The sequence below is a fragment of the Brachyistius frenatus genome, unplaced genomic scaffold (assembly GCF_029030835.1).
Source record: "Brachyistius frenatus isolate BFR_SWC_R1_liver_20210118 unplaced genomic scaffold, ASM2903083v1 Contig_375, whole genome shotgun sequence".
Taxonomy (NCBI): Eukaryota; Metazoa; Chordata; class Actinopteri; family Embiotocidae; genus Brachyistius; species Brachyistius frenatus.
The window spans coordinates 5,551-24,952 of record NW_027210974.1 but is presented as its reverse complement, the minus strand read 5'-3'; the positions used below and the strand labels follow the sequence as shown (position 1 = coordinate 24,952).

The 19,402-nt window shown below is 43.3% G+C and overlaps 3 protein-coding genes across 5 annotated transcripts; 1 reads left to right on the top strand and 2 right to left on the bottom strand.

Annotated features, from left to right (window-relative positions):
• Window positions 1-696: 696 nt before the first annotated feature.
• LOC138636403 (phosphatidylcholine:ceramide cholinephosphotransferase 2-like) lies at window positions 697-10,271 on the bottom strand. 2 transcript variants are annotated; one of them, XM_069724403.1, is made up of 7 exons: window positions 9,902-10,271; window positions 5,190-5,984; window positions 4,700-4,817; window positions 4,573-4,630; window positions 2,901-2,996; window positions 2,066-2,232; window positions 697-1,400 (listed from the first exon to the last, which is right to left on the bottom strand). In XM_069724403.1, exons 2-7 carry the CDS (start codon window positions 5,729-5,731, stop codon window positions 1,227-1,229), a joined length of 1,155 nt encoding a protein of 384 aa, XP_069580504.1. In that variant the 5' UTR covers window positions 5,732-5,984; window positions 9,902-10,271; the 3' UTR covers window positions 697-1,226. The 2 variants fall into 2 exon arrangements, with proteins under 2 accessions (XP_069580504.1, XP_069580503.1); XM_069724402.1 differs by having other exon boundaries at window positions 4,573-4,817.
• A 2,258-nt stretch (window positions 10,272-12,529) lies between these two features.
• Window positions 12,530-17,449, top strand: aimp1b (aminoacyl tRNA synthetase complex interacting multifunctional protein 1b). 2 transcript variants are annotated; one of them, XM_069724394.1, is made up of 7 exons: window positions 12,530-12,626; window positions 14,619-14,713; window positions 15,233-15,346; window positions 15,674-15,850; window positions 15,927-16,126; window positions 16,293-16,464; window positions 17,062-17,449. In XM_069724394.1, exons 1-7 carry the CDS (start codon window positions 12,595-12,597, stop codon window positions 17,226-17,228), a joined length of 957 nt encoding a protein of 318 aa, XP_069580495.1. In that variant the 5' UTR covers window positions 12,530-12,594; the 3' UTR covers window positions 17,229-17,449. The 2 variants fall into 2 exon arrangements, with proteins under 2 accessions (XP_069580495.1, XP_069580496.1); XM_069724395.1 differs by lacking the exon at window positions 12,530-12,626 and adding an exon at window positions 13,223-13,270.
• A 218-nt stretch (window positions 17,450-17,667) lies between these two features.
• On the bottom strand, window positions 17,668-18,941 carry LOC138636388 (GTPase IMAP family member GIMD1-like). The gene is made up of 3 exons (XM_069724385.1): window positions 18,791-18,941; window positions 18,171-18,433; window positions 17,668-17,943 (listed from the first exon to the last, which is right to left on the bottom strand). The coding sequence occupies exons 1-3, from the start codon at window positions 18,939-18,941 to the stop codon at window positions 17,668-17,670; spliced, it is 690 nt and encodes a 229-aa protein (XP_069580486.1).
• Window positions 18,942-19,402: the final 461 nt, after the last annotated feature.

Here is a 19,402-nt window from a genome sequence, read left to right as displayed (position 1 = left end):
GAAACTTCAGCTTCTTTTTTGTTTTTAGGGGAAGAGGAAGAGGAAGAGGAAGAGGAAGCAGGGCCAGCAGGTGACAGGAAGCTGTCAAAGGTCAAATATTTCAGGATTATTATCTCAGGAAGTCACCACATGTTCCTGTTTATCAGGGAGGTGATAAAAAAAATAAAAATAAAAAATTAATTAAAAATAAATCATTTCATGGCAATAAAGTCACTTAAACCACAAATTAAATCACAAATCTTGAGAAATGGAAAATAATTAAAAAAAAAAATCACTGTAAACAAGTGTTTCTGTCCTGATGTTAATAAAATGATCCTTTGTTTGTTTGTTTGTTTGCTGCAGCTGGACTCTGACAGCTGGATGAGACCGCTGTAGACTCAACGTGGATGCTGAGACAATAATAATCAATCGATATCGACTCCGCGCTGAAAATAAATCTTTTATTATGAAATCAAACTGACTGACACCAAATAAAACCAACTGAACACAAAGATGTGAGTCAGCACTTTCAGAAAAGTAACGACGACCTTCGTTTCCAACTTTGAACCAGCAGCTTCGTCCACCGAGCGTCGGTCCAAACGTTGAAGACAGTTTTTATTTTATTTTATTTTCTTTCACCGATTCCAATAAAGAACAAAATAAAAACAACCATCAGACTGAGAGTTCAGTCTTTAAATACTTTGGACATTTTGGCTTGAAAATATAAGTTAAACAGCGATAATGAAGTCCAGTAAGACATTTAAATAAAGTGTGATTAGGACTCGTTAGCTTTGGGGACTTGACGTCGCTAGCTACTACCTAGCTGTTGGCTAGCTTACAAACATCGCAATCAGAACGGATCTTCTGAATATTTAACGTTGAGTTGAGATTTTCTTCGTTTACCTTTCACCAATGCTAGCATGGATAGTTCTGCTTCGGTTCAGAGTCTGTGGTAAACTTACCGCCCGGTGTTCTTCGTCTTAAAGTGACACTAAATACGTTTTAATCGTTATTTGACATAATTTGTGACAACAGTTGTTTAGCATGGAGAGCTAGCATGTGGCTACCTGCTCCATAGTCAACGTGTCGTAGCTAGCTGTTGAGGAAACGGACGTTCTTCAGGAAGACGAACTCCATCGTTACGTTCCTGCTGACGATGGAAACGCTTTGACACCTTTTGGCCTCCGGCTCTTCGTCCCGTCAGTCGGGGTGGATGGACGCCGTCCCCATCAGCCCCCCTCCCCCCGTCACTCGTCCCTCCCCCCCTCCACCATCCTGTACGTCTGTCTGCAGGACGAGGGCAGCGCCACCGGCCACGAGAACACGATGGGAACCGTCGTCTGGACGTTCCTCTCCAGGAAGTTGAAGATCGGGTTCCACCACGTCCTGGACAGGAAGTTGTTGGGAGCCCGACGAAGCGCCTGAACACAAAGAAACTCCACCTGAAGGTACAGTTTAAAATGAGACCCAAACTTATTGGATTTAATGGTTTCATTCAATGTTCCAGTGAAACGTCACGATGTTTGGATGATTTTCTATCGTGAGATTAAACAGAAGGATCGAAGTGTTTCTGTGAAGTGACGCAATATTTAGTTGGAAAGTCTAAGAGCCCATTAAAAACTAAAAACTAAAAAAAAACACAAGAAATAGACTCAAAATGAAAGAAACTCACAAAACAAACAAAAACAACTTAAGAAAACAAACAACAACCTAATAACACACAAAATGACCTTAAACCAAACGAGAACGAGTCCTAAACAAACAAAAATGACCTCATAGCAAACAAAAGAAAATGATTCTCCGGTCGTGTCGCTGGTCCGTTTGAGAACTGATGGAGAAGCGTTGACTTCACGTGTTACACTGAAGATGCTACTTCCTGTTTCTTTGAGGTTCCTGTTCATCTGCTCTGGAGCCGTTTGACGTTTTTATTTGGTGAAATTCTGCTCTGATTAGTGGAAATAAAGGTATAAAAAAAAACAGCTGAAAGGCCTGCAGGTGTACTTACAGCCAGCAGGGGGCGGTATGAGGGCATATATATATATATATATATATATGTGTGTGTGTGTGTGTGTGTGTGTCCACCCACGTGTGTGTTGGCCATGGTGTGGTACCACCAGAAGGTCCTGGTGGTGACGAAGTATCCGATCACCACGTCGATGCTGTAGTGGTCGTGAGCGATGAGGATGCAGACGACTCCGGAGGCGCTGAGCAGCCAGCAGAACCAGCGGTACCACCACATCCAGCCCGGGGAGTCTATATACACACACACACACACACACACACACACACACACACACACACACACACACACACACACACACACACACACACACACTCCTCAGTCGTTGTGTTTTCATGTTTCTGTTCATGCGACCAGTCTTCCTCCAAACATCAGTTTTAAAAGGTTCAGATTCTTGTGAAGGGCGTCAAACAATCAAATCTGCTTCTGACAATTATGTTCTTCACAATTTGTGTTATTTTTTATCGGTCTGGTGATTCTGGAGGAAGAAAAGCGTCTTTGAAGATTCGCCAAATTCATTTTAATGCTTCATAAGACCTTTTCAAAGCCACCTATTAAACCCCATTTATAAGACAAACAACACAGCCCACAATTATTTATGACAATTTAATCACATTCTTATCAGAACTCTTCATTTATATAACTATAATTCCTGCTCATATAAATAGTGATGAAGTTGGAGCTCCAGGGATCGTTTAAAGTTCAAAATAAGACAACAACTTGTGAAACAGAAATGAATGTGATCAATGTCTGAAGCTTTTATATTGATCCAAGGAATCCACAGAAAACAAGATTCTTTTTCTACGCTGAAGAAGAAAGTAAAAGCTGAAGACCAAGAAACCTCTGAACATGATAATGAAACGGGAGTTTGAGCAGCAGCAGCGCTGAACGGTGAACTCACACTCTTGGATGAAGAGGTAGGACAGCGTCAGCATGACGGTGTGACCGCTGTACAGGAAGTCTCCACACATCAGGTGAGTGCCTGTCAGAGATAAACCTGAACAAACAAACAAACAAACATCACTAATACATCACAACAAACATTCCCCACTCCGCTGACAACTCTCTCTCTCTAACTCTCTCTCTCTGACTCTCTCCCTGACTCTCTCTCTAACTCTCTCTAACTCTTTCTCTAACTATCTCTGACTCTCTCTCTGACTCTCTCTCTAACTCTCTCTAACTCTTTCTCTAACTATCTCTGACTCTCTCTCTCCAACTCTCTCTCTAACTATCTCTGACTCTCTCTCTAACTCTCTCTGACTCTCTCTCTAACTCTCTCTGACTCTCTCTCTCTCTCTCTGACTCTCTCTCTGACTCTCTCTCTAACTCTCTCTCTAACTCTCTCTGACTCTCTCTCTCTCCAACTCTCTCTCTAACTCTCTCTCTCCAACTCTCTAACTCTCTCTGACTCGCTCTATCTAACTCTCTCTAACTCTCTCTCTGACTCTCTCTCTAACTCTCTAACTCTCTCTCTGACTCTCTCTCTAACTCTCTCTGACTCTCTCTCTAACTCTCTAACTCTCTCTGACTCGCTCTATCTAACTCTCTCTGACTCTCTCTCTAACTCTCTAACTCTCTCTGACTCGCTCTCTAACTCTCTCTAACTCTCTCTCTGACTCTCTCTCTCTCTCTCTAACTCTCTCTCTACTCTCTAACTCTCTCTCTCTGACTCTCTCTCTAACTCTCTAACTCTCTCTGACTCTCTCTAACTCTCTAACTCTCTCTGACTCGCTCTATCTAACTCTCTCTCTAACTCTCTCTGACTCGCTCTCTAACTCTCTCTAACTCTCTCTCTGACTCTCTCTCTAACTCTCTCTCTCTCTGACTCTCTCTCTAACTCTCTCTGACTCGCTCTCTAACTCTCTCTAACTCTCTCTCTGACTCTCTCTCTAACTCTCTCTAACTCTCTCTCTGACTCTCTCTCTAACTCTCTAACTCTCTCTGACTCGCTCTATCTAACTCTCTCTCTGACTCTCTCTCTATCTAACTCTCTCTGACTCTCTATCTAACTCTCTGACTCTCTCTCTAACTCTCTCTCTAACTCTCTCTCTAACTTTTAGTGTGAAAATTCAGAGGAAGCGTTGAGTTGAATTCATGCTGACAGGTCACGTGACCTTTAACCAACCAAAATCTTGTCAGTTTATCGTTGGGACCAAGTAAACATTCGTACTCAATGGAAATGGACATCCAAAATTAGTGTCACCGACTGTATCTGACCGAATGTGAAATCTGGACAAATGGATGGGACGGACGTGAGGACGGAGTCCCTTTTGACCCCGAAGACTTAACCAGTTCGTCGTTGAGTTTAAGTGAATGTTTGTGCCAAATTTGAAGAAAGAATCTTCAGGCGTTCCCGAGAATGGGAATACGTGAGGTCACTGGGCCCTCGACCTTTGACCCCTCAAAGTCTAATCACTTGTTTCTTGGGTCCAAGTGAACATTTGTGTCAAAAGTGTTCCTGAGATATTGTGTCCACGACAATGAGACGGACGGACGGACAACTTGAAGACTTAAAGCCGAGGGCTGACGGGGAATTATGTGCGTGTAGAAACAGCTGGACGTTGGGATGTTACCTCCTCCTGAGATCAGCCGGAGAATCCTCCATATTTTCCCCGTGGAGTCGTTGTACAGCTGCAGAGACAAACGGACCGTTGAGTGACGGCCGAGCTGACGGAGGGGAACGGTTGCGTGTTCACGTACCTTTGGAGCGCAGACCATGTGTTTCCCCGGCACCGGCAGCGTGGTGATGTACATGGTGACGCAGCGATACATGTAAAGAGTCCCGATGAGGAAGAAACACCGGCGACCCACGATCGCCCTGCAGAGACGATGAACAGGAACATACGGAGCCACGTGTTGGACATCCCGTCAAGAGGATCGATGGAACCTTCATTCTTAAAGTTCAGGTAAATTTACAAATATGTTCACAGAGTGTTCCTGAACGCAGCACGGTGCTGCACACGGAGCAGCAGGATCAACGACCTCCATCAGGAAGTATTCAGAGTTCAACATCATCACCGAGTTCCTCACGTTAACGTGACCTCTGACCTCTGGTACCTGAACATTAATGACGTCACCGTGGAAACCTGAAACGTGCGAATCACCGTGCTGCGTTCAGGAACACTCTGTAAACCTAAAGACTCGGTGTGGGATTAGAACCAGTAGAACATGTCACATCTGCGAGTCGTACTTGTGCTTGAGGAAGATCCACTGGATGAACCAGAGTCCGACCAGGATCAGCCCGTTGACCTCGGTGACGGTGAAGGCCCAGGGAACCCGGTCCACGTAGTCGAAGAACTTGTCGGGCAGCGGCGGGCTCACCGACTTGTCCGGCACCCTCTCGTGTATGACGGTGATGACGACGGTGGTGAAGACGAGGTTGAAGAGGGCGTAGAGGAAGGCCACGGCCGTCTTCCACCACTCCTTGGGCAGGCGGTTGGCGCGCTCCTCCTGCACGGTGATCTTCACGTAGTCGCAGTGCCGCCGCAGGCCGCTGCTCAGAGACCGGATCAGCTGGTTCTGCTTCAACACGTTGCTCAGCTTGCTGCGTTGGTGTTCGCTTTGGCCGTCGACGGCGTCGGCGGGTGGCGACGGCGTGGACGCCGGGCGGGTCGGGTTGCCGTTGGCAACCCTCAGAGGATGAGGAGGCGTCGGGGGACTCGTTGTGGTCACGTTGGCTTCCACGTGGAGCCGGACATCATCGTCGTCCTGGATCAGTTCGGACGCCGCCATCGATCCCGTCTAATCGATTCTTTGATCAGTCGGAAAGTTTCATCGGTTCGTCGAAAACAACGAGCTTCGCTTTTGTTCCAGAACCAGCTCTCCACGGTTTCACCGGTTCAATCCGGTACCAGCGATCAAAAGGTCCGTATCAGTCTTTCAGTGGCAGTGACGGAGCCGTTTGGTCAGATCATTGACGACAGATCAATCAACATCAACGGTCACAGAGGAGGCACGTGATTGGTCGAGGTGACTCAGGACAAACCTGAAAAAACACAAACATGTTTGTTTACTTTGAGACACGATGAAGAAATCTTCAGGTTGTTTGAGATGACACATCTTTCTGAAGTTGATCATAAACTAAGATCAACATTCCCCAGATAAAGTTTTCTCCTTCTAAACCAGACTTGATTTACATATCAACATTTTTTTCCTGCATCCTGAAGAACTCTCTTTCCATTCCCTGAGGTTTATATTCAACATTATTGTTGTTAGACGGCCACATTTTCTTCAACTTCCAAACCTTCACTCTGTAACCCGGTTCTTTAATGTGCTGTGTTTGAGAGCAGCAGCTGTGTAACCCTGTAAACCTCAATCACTAAATTAAAGGAATTCTTAATGGAGTTCTGAACTGCACACCTGCCCCGAACTCTGCTGCACTCTCAGGCAGGAATTCACTTATCCGTGCAAGTCAATCGCGTTCAGGCAGACACACACACACACACACACACACACACACACACACACACACACACACACACACACACACACACACACACACACACACACACACACACACACACACACACACACACACACACACACACACACACGTGTTTGACTTTGAGTAACCTGAGGGACAGACACACCCACACAAACACTCACATCCTGTTAACACTCACTCAAACAAGTCCGACAGCATCGACCTGCGTCGTCATCGTCAAACAGCGAGAAGACTGTTTCTATCTGGTTTCTTCTTTGGAGAGTTTTAACATCATTTGTGGACGCAGCGATGAACTGTGTTCACAGACGATGGTTTTCACAAGTGTTCCTGAGCCCATGCAGTGATTTCCACTCCAGAATAGTGTGTTTTCAATGCAGTGCTGCCTGAGGGCCGAAGATCATGATTACACCCAATCACATTAGTGATCAGTTGCCATGGGAACATAATTAGTTGTGAGATGTTCCACCAGAAGTTTTTTATTTTCGCCTAACACAACCTGTCCAGCTGTTAACACGCCTTTAACACACCGTTAACAGGCCGTTAACACGCTGTTAACACGCCTTTAACACACTGTTAACACGCCATTAAACACGCCTTTAACACACCGTTAACACGCCATTAAACACGCCTTTAACACACCGTTAACACGCCATTAAACACGCCTTTAACACACCGTTAACACGCCATTTCACATGCCGTTAACACGCCTTTAACACACCGTTAACACGCCATTAAACACGCCTTTAACACACCGTTAACACGCCATTAAACACGCCTTTAACACACCATTAACACGCCATTAAACACGCCTTTAACACCCCGTTAACACACCGTTTCACATGCCGTTAACACGCCTTTAACACACCGTTAACACGCCATTAAACACGCCGTTTTACATGCCGTTAACACGCCTTTAACACACCGTTAACACGCCGTTTCACATGCCGTTAACACGCCTTTAACACACCGTTAACACGCCGTTTCACACGCCGTTAACACGCCTTTAACACACCGTTAACACGCCACTTCACACACCGTTAACACGCCATTAAACACGCCTTTAACACACCGTTAACAGGCTGTTTCACACGCCGTTAACACACCGTTAACACGCCATTAAACACGCCTTTAACACACCGTTAACACGCCGTTTCACACGCCTTTAACACACCGTTAACACGCCATTAAACACGCCTTTAACACACCGTTAACAGGCCGTTTCACATGCCGTTAACACGCCTTCAACACACCGTTAACACGCCATTAAACACGCCTTTAACACGCCGTTAACATGCCGTTTCACATGCCGTTAACACGCCTTTAACACACCGTTAACACGCCATTAAACATGCCGTTAACACGCCTTTAACACACCGTTAACACGCCATTAAACACGCCGTTTCACATGCCGTTAACACGCCTTTAACACACCGTTAACAGGCCGTTTCACACGCCGTTAACACGCCTTTAACACACCGTTAACACGCCATTTCACATGCCGTTAATACGCCTTTAACACACCGTTAACAGGCCGTTTCACACGCCGTTAACACGCCTTTAACACACCATTAACACGCCATTAAACACGCCTTTAACACACCGTTAACAGGCCGTTTCAAATGCCGTTAACACGCCTTTAACACACCGTTAACACGCCATTAAACACGCCTTTAACACGCCTTTAACACGCCGTTTCACATTCCGTTAAACACACTATTAACATGTCGTTAACAAACTGTTAAACACGCTGTTAACACGTCAGTGCGGGGGGGATGTTACACAAATGTGAGGTGTGTGACGTTAAAGCCGCCTGCACAAAAACACACGAGACGGACAAGAACTTGCATCTGAATCTGGTCCTACATGAATGCAGCCGTCATATATAAATTCATTATTGTATGTTCTGTTTGTTAATCAGTTTATCAGCCAGAAAAAGTAAAAACAGAAATTATTGGTAGCTTCTCCGACGGTCCTTGAAGGACTAACGACAGCCGGATGCTTCAAATCGAAACCAGAGACATCCGATGGAAAACATCTTTGTTCTGCATGTGTCGCTTAAAATGCGTCTGAAGATAAAAACTTGGATCCAGAAACTTGGCGGTTGTTGGACTGAATAGGAGACATGGAAATGATTATGAAAACAATCCGCCCTGCAGTCAAATGTTCGCTTTTCAAAGCTCGATGCTGCAAAATGTTTTCACTCAGACTCAGTTTAAGTTCAACTCTACAAACTCCTCCGTGACGCCTTCAAATGTTCATGTCTTTGTTTAAAGAGCGTCACGAACACGTCACCGTAACGCCACAGCGGTAGAATAAAAACTGAATTTTGTGCTCTGAGGTCACATCCTGTTTACGGAGCAACAGAAATGAACCCTAATCGAGTTACAAGCATGAGAATTCAATTTCCCCCAATAACAGCTGAGGCTGCCAGCAGCAAACCCATCAGGAGGAGAGGGAATATCTTCAGGATGAGTTACTTGTTGATTCATTTTCTGATTGGTGGAAATCAGAAAACAGTAAAAAAAAAAAAAAAAAAAAAAAAAAAAAGAAAGATGTCTGTCATTAATTCAGGAGCTAATGTTGACGTCTTTAGGTTTTAAACTGAGGAAATATCAAGTTTTTAAAGAAATAAAACATGTTGAGAACCTCTCACCTGATCAAACACCTGTCAAATAGTTGATTGAACTCAATAAGAGAAAAAAAAAACTAGATTTATTTCATTATTAAATGCAACAGAAAGTTCATAACCCCTCACAGTAAGTGAAGAACATCTGCTAGTCGAATTTCAAATTAAAAGATTGTAGGAAAAGTCGTTGACTGATAGATTAAATCCCTCAATTTGTTTCAGTAATAAATGGTAACAACAAAAATGTTCCATTTAATCGTGTTTATGTCTTAAAATGACATTAAAAGTAAAGCATGTGTAACACTGGAATCATTTAATTGAATTTTGACCAGATAATGATTCAATTAACTTAAATAACTACAGGAAAATGAATAAATTGTTTCAACAAAAAATAAAAGAAATTTTTTAAAAATGAGTTTTTTTTAAAGTTCTATATGACAAAAGAAAAGTCACGTTAAAACTATCAAACACTCCGTTTATGTTAAAACATTATGTCACGAAAAAGTAGAAGTTTTCCGCGAGGATTGTTTAGGGATTTTTAGCCAATAATGAATCCCAAGTTGGCCCGATCAGTCATTTTACCAATAAATAAAAAGAGGGCGTAACCTTCTAAAAACGATCGATCTGCAGATCGATTAATCGAGTCCTCGCTTTAAACGTACATGTAAATGAAATGCGGTGCTTCAGTAAACGTGTGCAGCTGCCGAGTCCTTCATTTTGTTGAGGACGACGTCAACAGGAAGTCACCTGTCGGACGGTGTGCGACACCAGGTACAACCAGCGCGACAAACTGCCCGTTACTGCGCGGGAAGGTGAATAAAAACAAACTCACCGGTTTGGATGCAGAGTTTCACTTCTTATCCTCAGAAATCTTCACTTTTTCTTCCTCAGATCCTCCTCTTCCTCCTCTTCCTCCTCTTCACTGTGAACGCGGGTTGTCGGTGTGAGCGCGAGCCTGTGTGCTGGAGGAGAAGCCCCGCCCGTCCCCTCGCGCTGTCCACACTCCAAATATGGACCGGCAACTTCCGCCGGTATCCGGGCCCCGCCCTGCTGACTCACCTGAGATCGATCTGATTCGTGGTCAAACGAAGGGGAAACGTCAGAAGTACGGCAGCCCGTTCATGACAAAAAGAGATGAAAAAACAGGAATGATGCTAAAAATGATTTTACTTAGTTTACTTAAGATAAAAATATTCCCTCGTAATCAAATATTTTACAGTCTAAATAAATACATGCAAACTTTACAGCTCATAATACTGACATATAATGTTGATTTATTATGACTGAAGTATTACGATTATTTATGACCTTGTGATGAATTTTTTAATACATGTATTCAGCGCTGAATAAAAATACCGTTATTAAACGTTATTTCCTGCCTCAGGCGTAGTCGTACAAACCTTGAGTTTACTGAACAGATGAAATTATTGTCGCACATTGTAAATTTGAAATTTAACCGCGAGAGTTTGTATCTGGACAGTTTTGACTGACATAAATAAAACATGTCATGAATGAGCAGCCGCTCTAATCACAGAGAAAAGACCTGAAAATGACTCAAATTCATTTATAATTAACTTTAAAATAAGGCTCAGATCTACATGTGATTTCAATCAAACATTTATCGGCCTAAATCTTTCACACTAATTGATAATTTTTTAAATTTTTCTATCTGTTGCATCATGTGAGGAATTTAAACGTTAACAGAAAACTACGAGATCCTTTAACTTATTTAAATACATTGATTTTTAGTAAAATTTCCTGCCAATATTTAAAAGACTGAGGTCGTTTGTTAAATACTGACTAACACCTGTATTTAAAAGACTTCATGTTTTTAGGTTCATTGTTTATTTGTTGATGTGAATGGGACACAAACAAACAAACAAAGAAAGCTTTAAATAATTGCATTTAGATAAACAAACAAAGAAAGCTTTAAATAATAATTATTATCTAAATGCAATTATTTAAAGCTTTCTTTGTTTGTGACATATTTAAATTGCATTTAGATATGTAAATATCTAAATGTTTACATATCTAAATGCAATTTAAATATGTAATTTGTACAATATGGATTAAAATCTTTGTTCGTCCCTCGTTCGTCTGACTTTAATTTCTCCAGCCGCTGATTCACATCTGATTACTGTGTTAATGTCTCGAACTGATCTGTTAATCATGAACTGAAACGTTTGAGCAGTGAAATAAAGGAGAGTTTGTGAGCTCTTTGTGGCTGACTGGGGTTGTAGTACCGCTTTGTTCCACTAGAGGGAGGCGTATCATCTACAACAAAACCCCAAAACACAAAGGAAGAAATCAAATCCTCCAAATGTAAATAAATAAACACATTCTCCCAAAAAACAAAACAACAGGCCCAAAAATATTGAAATAATAATTAGAATATACATTAATTTAGCCAAATAAACCAAACTGCAGAAATCTGAACCCCTTAAAACTTCTCTTAATTTGTTAAGTTTTTGTCTTTTCAAAATAAAGGACAAATGAAGGGACATCTGGGAACCACATCAGACAGATTTAGATTTTTTTTTCAGGGTTAAATTTATTTAAGTTTATTGTTTTCTCCCCAATGTGTCGCCTGTTTTAGTAAAATGTCCAGATAATATAAAAAGTTTTAGTTGTGCAGCAGACGGACTTACATTTAAAAATATTATTTTATGTTCACAGGAGAAGAAGTGCACGTTGTGTTCTGTTATAAAGAATTACATTTTATAAACTTTTTTAGGTACAACCCCGTTTCCAAAAGAGTTGTTACAGGGTCGACAAAAGACTGGAAAAGTTGTGTAGCGCTAAAAAAAAACACCTTGTGGAACATCTGACAACTAACCAGGTTGCCATGGCAACAGATCAGTAACATGATTGGGTATAAAATATGATTTCAGAGAGACAGAGTCTCTCAGCAGTGAAGATGGGGAGAGGTTCACCACTCTGAAAGACTGTGTTGGAAAATAGTTCAACAATCTAAGAATAATGTTCCTCAACGTAAAACTACAAAGAATTAGTGGATTTCATCGTCTACGGTTCATAATATCATTAAAAGATTCAGAGAATCTGGAGAAATCTCTGAACACAAGGGACAAGGCTGGAAACCAATATTGGATGGTGGTGATCTTCGGGCCCTCAGGCAGCACTGCATTAAAAACACACTATTCTGGAGTGGAAATCACTGCATGGGCTCAGGAACACTTGTGAAAACCATCATCTGTGAACACAGATGGTTTGTTTACATGTAAAATTAAAACTGGGTTGTAAGATCTAAATCTGAAGTAACTGTCTGGAGTATCAAGGGACATGAAATAGAAACAGTCATTAAAACTATTAAACGATGCAGCACCGTTTGTTTTATCGCCATTTGAAGTGGCAGCGTTTTTCCGCTGGTCAACGTGTCTTCACTCTTGTTCTGGGGGTTTAAAAAGGGGCGGTGTTTGACCTTTGACCTCCATCTGAGAGATGGAAGCAGACAGCTGACAGACAGCGAGGCGAACACTCTCTCTCTGTGAGCTTTCTGTCTCCGACATGGACAACGCCGACAACCTGTTTCCTCCCAGGTACAAATCTCATTATTCTGGATGTGTTTGAGGTGATAGGACGGATCCGGACCTCCTGGAGGTCGTTTAGAGGTCAATACGGCTGCTGTCCTGGTTTTTAAACCCCAACAGCTGCAAACACTTTGTGTTTCATTGCTCTGTCGGAGATTTTCTTTTTCACTTATTTCTCTTATTTCACTGATTTTATTTAACTTTTTCAAAGAAAACACTGAATTGAATATTTGAGTGTTTGACTTTGTTTTGATGCATGACGACGTGATTATTTGACTGTTTTTAAAGGTTTTTGAGCAGCAGGTTGAAGTTCAGTCAGGACATTTTGAAGTTTAAGTTTTCTCTTTAAATAATGAATCCATTTCTTATACATTTTTCAACTCTATCATTTAAATAGTTGTCAATGTTTTCGTGTGTGTGTGTGTGTGTGTGTGTTGTACCAGCTCTTGCTATTTATAGCAGTAGCCCGACTGCAGCTGCTGTACATTTCAGTTGTGTAGCAGCTGCTGTGTGTGTGTGTGTGTGTGTGTGTGTGTGTGTGTGTGTGTGTGTGTGTGTGTGTGTGTGTGTGTGTGTGTGTGTGTGTGTGTGTGTGTGTGTGTGTGTGTGTGTGTGTGGATTCTGTTCTTAAAGGAGAGTTTCCCTTCAATAACGTAAGTGGCAGTCAAGTGTTTGTGTATGTAAATGTTCACAGCTGACGGTGCGTCAGTTACTTTTTCATTATGTAAATGTTTCAGTGTGTGTGTGTGTGTGTGTGTGTGTGTGTGTGTGTGTGTGTGCGTGTGTGTGTGTGTGTGTGTGTGTGATATCATCTATCTAAACTTCAGTGACGCCTGTTTCGATGCTTTCATGACTCCCTTCATGAGGCCTCATCTTTCGTCCTGCTGTCATAAGGACATGTACGTAAACGAAGGTCATGTGACAAACGTCCGAGTCAGCAGAGGTGAACGACCACTTGTGATGTTTCCCTTGAGTTTTAGTATTTCTACCTTCGCCATCTTGGTATTCTGCGGCCGGAAGTGACCATATTTGAGTCTGGCTGGAGGGGAGTGACGGGTGGATCTGACTCCATCTGATTGGGCACCTGAGGACACCATGTCCCGCCCACTTATAGCGGAAATCTGACCATCCCCTGTATTATTGTTTGCCCCGCCCTGATTCATTTCACCTGTCCCTCGCGGTCCCCCTCTCATCGGTATATTTTAACGTGTTCTCCTTCCATCTTCGCCAGTTCGTCATTTCGGTTTACCTCTCCGGTCCTGTGCGTTTCTTCAACTTGTTCCTGAACACAAAACAAATTTACAAAAGAACCAAGATGGCCACGGCTGAAATGTTGAACTCGAGGCTTCAAAATGGGCGGCGTCACGGTTTGTTGACGCGTGATTGAGAAGAGTTTAATTTGAGAGTCGGATCCCAAGTTAACTGAGAATTAAATTAAGTTAAATAAGTTCAAGAAAAGTTAACCGGAAACGTCAAGAAAATGTAAATGTTGTAAAACTGTAAATCAAAGCATTGAAATGACCTCATGATCGGATCTGCTTTGAGTGATGCTGCAGTGGGCGGGGCTGAAAAAAGCGCCCGGCTCTGACATGACTGACAGCACGCAAATCAGATGAACAGCGATGTCACCGATCAAACGTTTATATAGATGATATCTGGACACACACACACACTGTGAAATGTCAGAGTTAATTGATGAAGAGACGTTTGTTTGTTTTTTCTAAATCATAACTTCAAAGCACTTCCTGTTTGACGTCTGACTGACAGGTGGATCAGAGCGAGCGCTCACCTGTCGGCTCGTAAGCCCGCATGCACGCAGAGAGATTAACAGTCCGTCTCAGTTTACTCGTTGGTTTGATTGTATGATAAATAATAAAAGACAAACATCTCTGTCTTTCTCCTTTCATGGTGGTGAGGTTGTTCACCTCACGACGAGAAGGTTGTGGGTTCGAACCTCACCTGTTCGCTGCCGCCTCACCTGTTTGTCCGTTTGTCTCTCAGCCTGGAAGCAACGCTGATGAAGCTCGATCCGGATGACGGAGAGCAGATCATGGAGTACTTTAAAACCCACGCCCTGCTGACCAGAGAGAAAGCTCGTAAGAGTGGGGGTGGGGAGCATCTGGGAAGATTTCAGGATCAAATTAACAATCAGGAACTGGTTCATCCCAAAAACACAAAATACACACAATAAGAGACTACAACTGTAACTTTAATCAGTCATGTCGTACCCAAATGTCCCGACTTTACCGGTCAAACTTTCCGACTTTACTTTCAAAACATCCTGATCGTAAATAAATTAAAATATTAATATTAAGCTTATTTTTGAAATATTAAACCTTTATTTTCACAATATTCTGACATCTTGAAAATTGTGGAAACATGGGCGAAAACACAAACATAATTATTACAGCGCCACCTATGGGTGCAGTTTCCATATTTTGGGAGGATTTCCAACACACTTGCCATCATTTTTCCTGCACACTGACTTTTAGGAATGATAATAATACATGGAACAAAAAACAATATGGTTCCTGCAGCTCGGACCCTTCATAGTAAAATGCAACGCGCCCCCCTGTGGACAATCTGAAGCCTTTATGTTTGTGGGTGTGTGTCAGTCCTGCAGGCATCCGTCCGCGAGCAGAAGAAACTGCTGGTTGAAAATGGCAAACTGAAGAAGGACATCGAGCAGCTGAAACATCAGCTGCAGGATAAACAGAAGAGACGCAGCGGTACGCTAAACTTATGTTTACTCTGATGACGGTGAATCGGTCATTATTACATGTTTTACAATCTTCTAAAACTCCCTGCGGTCCTCACAGAGACAGAAATACAGACACGCAGAAACACACGGACAGCTGTGGCTCATTTTATTTCCCTCTGAGCTGCTTCAGTGTTGACTGTGGTCACATTTAAATAACAGTCAATTATCCACAGACGGGAATCATTTCTTTAATTTAATAAAAACGTTATTAAGTCAAAACTTTTACCTAAAAGATAACAGCAGCCGCAAACATTAAACTGACCTCTTTGATTTGCTAACGTCGACTCTCTTTCAGCCAAAGCGCTGTTCTCCCCGGCTCCGCCTCCTCAGACTCTTAGCCCCGCCCCAGTCACACCTGTCAATCAAGCTCCCTCCACCGCTGGAGCAACAGCCGCTGTTCCTGCGACTCCCTCCTCTTCCTCACATGATCAGAGGGAGAGGCCGAGCAGGAGGCGGAGAGGAGAGAGGAAAGGTGAGAGGAGGGACTTCAAAGTTCAAGATGGCGGTGAGAGGAGAGAACTGGCTCACCTTCCTCCTGTCTCTCTTAGCTCGTCCCGCCTCAGAGTCTCTCTCTCTGGGGGCGGAGTCACAGATGGACGTGTCACGACTGGACCTGCGGGTCGGACGAATCCTCAGCGTCCGTCGCCACCCGCTGGCAGACGGCATGATGGTCCAGGAGGTGGAGGTGGGAGAAAACGCACCGCGAACCGTCGTCAGCAAACTGGGAGGCAAAACACGGCTGGAGGAGGTAAGAAACTTCATCATCATCATCATCAAACGTCTCACAAAACTTCTCAAAAACTGTCTGTAGTCTTAAAATATATAACTTGTATATTATAGACTTTAATATTTTTTCACACCTCCTGTCACGTTTACTAAAACTACTGTAACGATAACTGATCACCTCTCTGCAGCTCCAGGGGTCGCTGGCCGTGTTCCTATGCAACGTCAAGGCCTGTAAACAGAGGGGCGTGGTCTCCAAGGCCCGCCTTCTCTGTTGCTCCGCCTCTGACGACTGCACCGAGCTGTTAGTCCCACCCACAGGCTCCGCCCCTGGAGACAGAGTCACCTTCCTCAACTACCCTGGTAACCATGGTTAAAGCACATAATTGTGAGACAGAGCGAAACAACAAAAACAAACAGCTAATTTCAGATTAATGAACGTATCGTAAATAAATATGATTTAAACAATTTTTATCGTAAAACTGCCAAAAGGGATATTACCTTGTTTTCTAATAGCCTTACATTTGTGATGACACAAAGTCTGTAGTCCCAAATAATATGGAATAAAACCTCCATTTGGGGCCCTGGGCTGCACGTTAGGTAGGCTCGTGATTTAGTCTAGCTCGTAGCAATAGACCGATTTCAGGCGCAACACGTTCCTGCAAAGATTTCACATTAAAAGCCTTGTTAAGAAATTAAAGGTTTCCGTCTGCTAAAGGGCTTTTAATTTGAAATGGATGCAGGAAGTGTTGAGCTTGTTTTAACAGTGTAATGCAGTAACTTTAGGGGCGGATCAAGAGAACTGCAAAAACTTGATTTCCTCCTTTTACTTTCCTCACTCTGAAATACACCAGGGAGAGGAGGACAGCAAGGGACAGATGAAACTAATCAGGGCGGGGCAAACGAGAGAAATGAGACTGGGTCGTTATCTCACCTGTCATAAAGTGTCTCTGTGCTCAGGTGACCCGGACATGGAGCTGCAGTCCAAGCAGAGGATCTGGGAGCTGCTGCAGCCCGACCTGCAGGTGGACTGCAGGGGCGTGGCCAACTACAAGGGCTGCGGGTTCGAGGTGAAGGGCAAGGGGCTGTGCAGGGCCCCCTCACTCACCAACTGCACCATCAGATAGACGCCACAGGGAGGACCCCCGACACAACACACTGACGTCAAGATGTACACCCAGCTACTTTTATTGTGAAAAGCCAACCACATCCTGTAAATGTTACTCCTGTGATTCTGCTGCCACCAAAGTCTGTTCAGAAATGAAGCAATCAAACAAATTAAAAAAATGTCAAATGCTTTGAAATAGATTCTTCAATGCATCGATAACAAATAAATCACTTTTGAGAATTACAAGTATTGAGTCATTATATGCCGCAAACCAACACTAATGAGGAATGGTTTCCAAACTCTTTACAAATGTGTAACTTACAGGAAATCATTTAGCATCAGTTATCTGAGAAAAAGAAGTACATCTGTTTTTACCATTTAAGTTTCTACTGTTCAGGTTTTAACAATGTTTTGACATTTCTCTGTAAGCTGGTCTGAAAAGATCTCCAGAATCTGAGTCAGAGTGACACCTCTGTCCTGACCGTCAGAGCCCTGTGATGGTTCTTGGACGAGAGGCGGAGCAGTCGGTCCCTCAGCGGGCGTCCTCTGATTGATGGCCAATCGCAGCTGTTGTCCAAGAACCAGACTCCGCCCCCCGCCTCCTCGGCCACAGTTCTGAGCCAATCAGGGGCCTGGGTGAGGTAGACTGACGGGTGAAGCCCCGCCTCCTCCAGGTGGTCAGTGTGCGTGAGGACGAGTAAGGTGTGATGACGCCATCCTGGACCAAATAGACTCTGAGTGTCAACACACACACACACACACACACACACACACACACACACACACACACACACACACACACACACACACACACACACACACACAGTTCACCACATCAACACGTCCATGAGTGTGTATGTGCAGATGTGTGTGTGTGTGTGTGTGTGTGTGTGTGTGTGTGTGTGTGTGTGTGTGTGTGTGTGTGTGTGTGTGTGTGTGTGTGTGTGTGTGTGTGTGTTACCTCCACATGCTGCTGCAGAAGTGCGTCCTCATGCGGGACGTCAGCTCTCACGACGATGGTGAGCACGTGCACGCCCTCAGGGCAGAGCTCGTGCAGGCTTTGTGGGCGGGGCAGCTGAGGGGGCGTGTCGATCACGCTCAGCAGGAGGTCAGACTCCGCCCCCTGTCTTCTGAAATACCTCGGGAAATTTCGGCTGAGGAGCCGACACTCTGTCGTCACGGAAACACCAGAAATGTTCGTGTTTGTTTGGAACTCGTCTCCACCTGCAAGAACAATTCAGCAATTCAACAATTCAAATACCGATTATTTTATTGTGGGATTATGTTTTATGTTTTCAAAGATAAGGAGGAAAAGACAAAAATAATGTTGAGCATGATGAACAAGATTTTTAACCATCGGAAAATGTATTCTGTTTTTGCATGGCGCTACAAGCGTCCATAATTCAACATATTTAACTTTCATGAAGCATGTTAAGTAACATACCTCACGTAACATAAGATTGTTTGTTTTTATCCAAATCACGATTTTTTTTGGTGTGACCACGTTTCTCATGCGACACAAACACAGCGAATCAGAGCGCAGTAGGATAATGAGCTGCCAGAATGTTCCGAAGGACTGACCAATCAGAGCATTCCCCACAGAGCTCCTCCCACTCTGCTTGTTGCCCAGCAACAGCACGTTCAAGACCAGGACATTCCGCTCGTCATCTCCTTGGCGACGACCCCGCCGGCCGAGGATTTCAAAGAGGCTGTTTTGGGTTCTGAGATCCATCTGATGACACAAACAAACGAACTTTTACAGTTTTAATGCTGCGCAAATTTTTTACACGAAACTTTTTAAACACGAATGAGTTTTATTTATGAAGTTTTCCTGAAAAACATCAAGTACAAAATGAGGTTTCATATCAACTAGATCTTTAAGCAGTGGAAATGATGACAAAAATGATTCTCAGAAACCTCAGAAAGAAAAGAACCATCTTTTATGTAATGAAATTATTTGTGCTTAATTTTTGTATCGATCCAACAGAAATGGAAAAATATAAAACACGTCAGTCGACATTTAAATATACTATGTTTATTTCTTTGCATGCATCTGAAGAGTATAAAAGAAACTTCCTGCTGAACACCTTAAGAATTATGTTTTATTTAAGACATGGAGGCTGTAAGTTTAGCACCAGCGAGTCTTACCTGCTTCAGCGAACCAGGTGAGACGAACAGAGACACATTTCCTGG

What these genes read in the sequence shown, in the direction of transcription:
- LOC138636403 (XM_069724402.1), bottom strand. Translation starts at nt 5,731, where the DNA reads ATGGCGGCGTCCGAACTGATCCAGGACGACGATGATGTCCGGCTCCAC. An exon ending in TGGATCTTCCTCAAGCACAA is followed by an intron (nt 4,818 to 5,189) that starts GTACGACTCGCA and finishes TCGTCTCTGCAG; the next exon opens with GGCGATCGTGGGTCGCCGGT. An exon ending in ACACCATGGCCAACACACAC is followed by an intron (nt 1,401 to 2,065) that starts GTGGGTGGACAC and finishes CTTTGTGTTCAG; the next exon opens with GCGCTTCGTCGGGCTCCCAA.
- aimp1b (XM_069724394.1), top strand. Translation starts at nt 12,595, where the DNA reads ATGGACAACGCCGACAACCTGTTTCCTCCCAG. An exon ending in TAAACAGAAGAGACGCAGCG is followed by an intron (nt 15,347 to 15,673) that starts GTACGCTAAACT and finishes ACTCTCTTTCAG; the next exon opens with CCAAAGCGCTGTTCTCCCCG. An exon ending in GCGGAGAGGAGAGAGGAAAG is followed by an intron (nt 15,851 to 15,926) that starts GTGAGAGGAGGG and finishes TGTCTCTCTTAG; the next exon opens with CTCGTCCCGCCTCAGAGTCT.
- LOC138636388 (XM_069724385.1), bottom strand. Translation starts at nt 18,941, where the DNA reads ATGGATCTCAGAACCCAAAACAGCCTCTTTGAAATCCTCGGCCGGCGG. An exon ending in TGTGGGGAATGCTCTGATTG is followed by an intron (nt 18,434 to 18,790) that starts GTCAGTCCTTCG and finishes TTGTTCTTGCAG; the next exon opens with GTGGAGACGAGTTCCAAACA. An exon ending in TTCTGCAGCAGCATGTGGAG is followed by an intron (nt 17,944 to 18,170) that starts GTAACACACACA and finishes GTTGACACTCAG; the next exon opens with AGTCTATTTGGTCCAGGATG.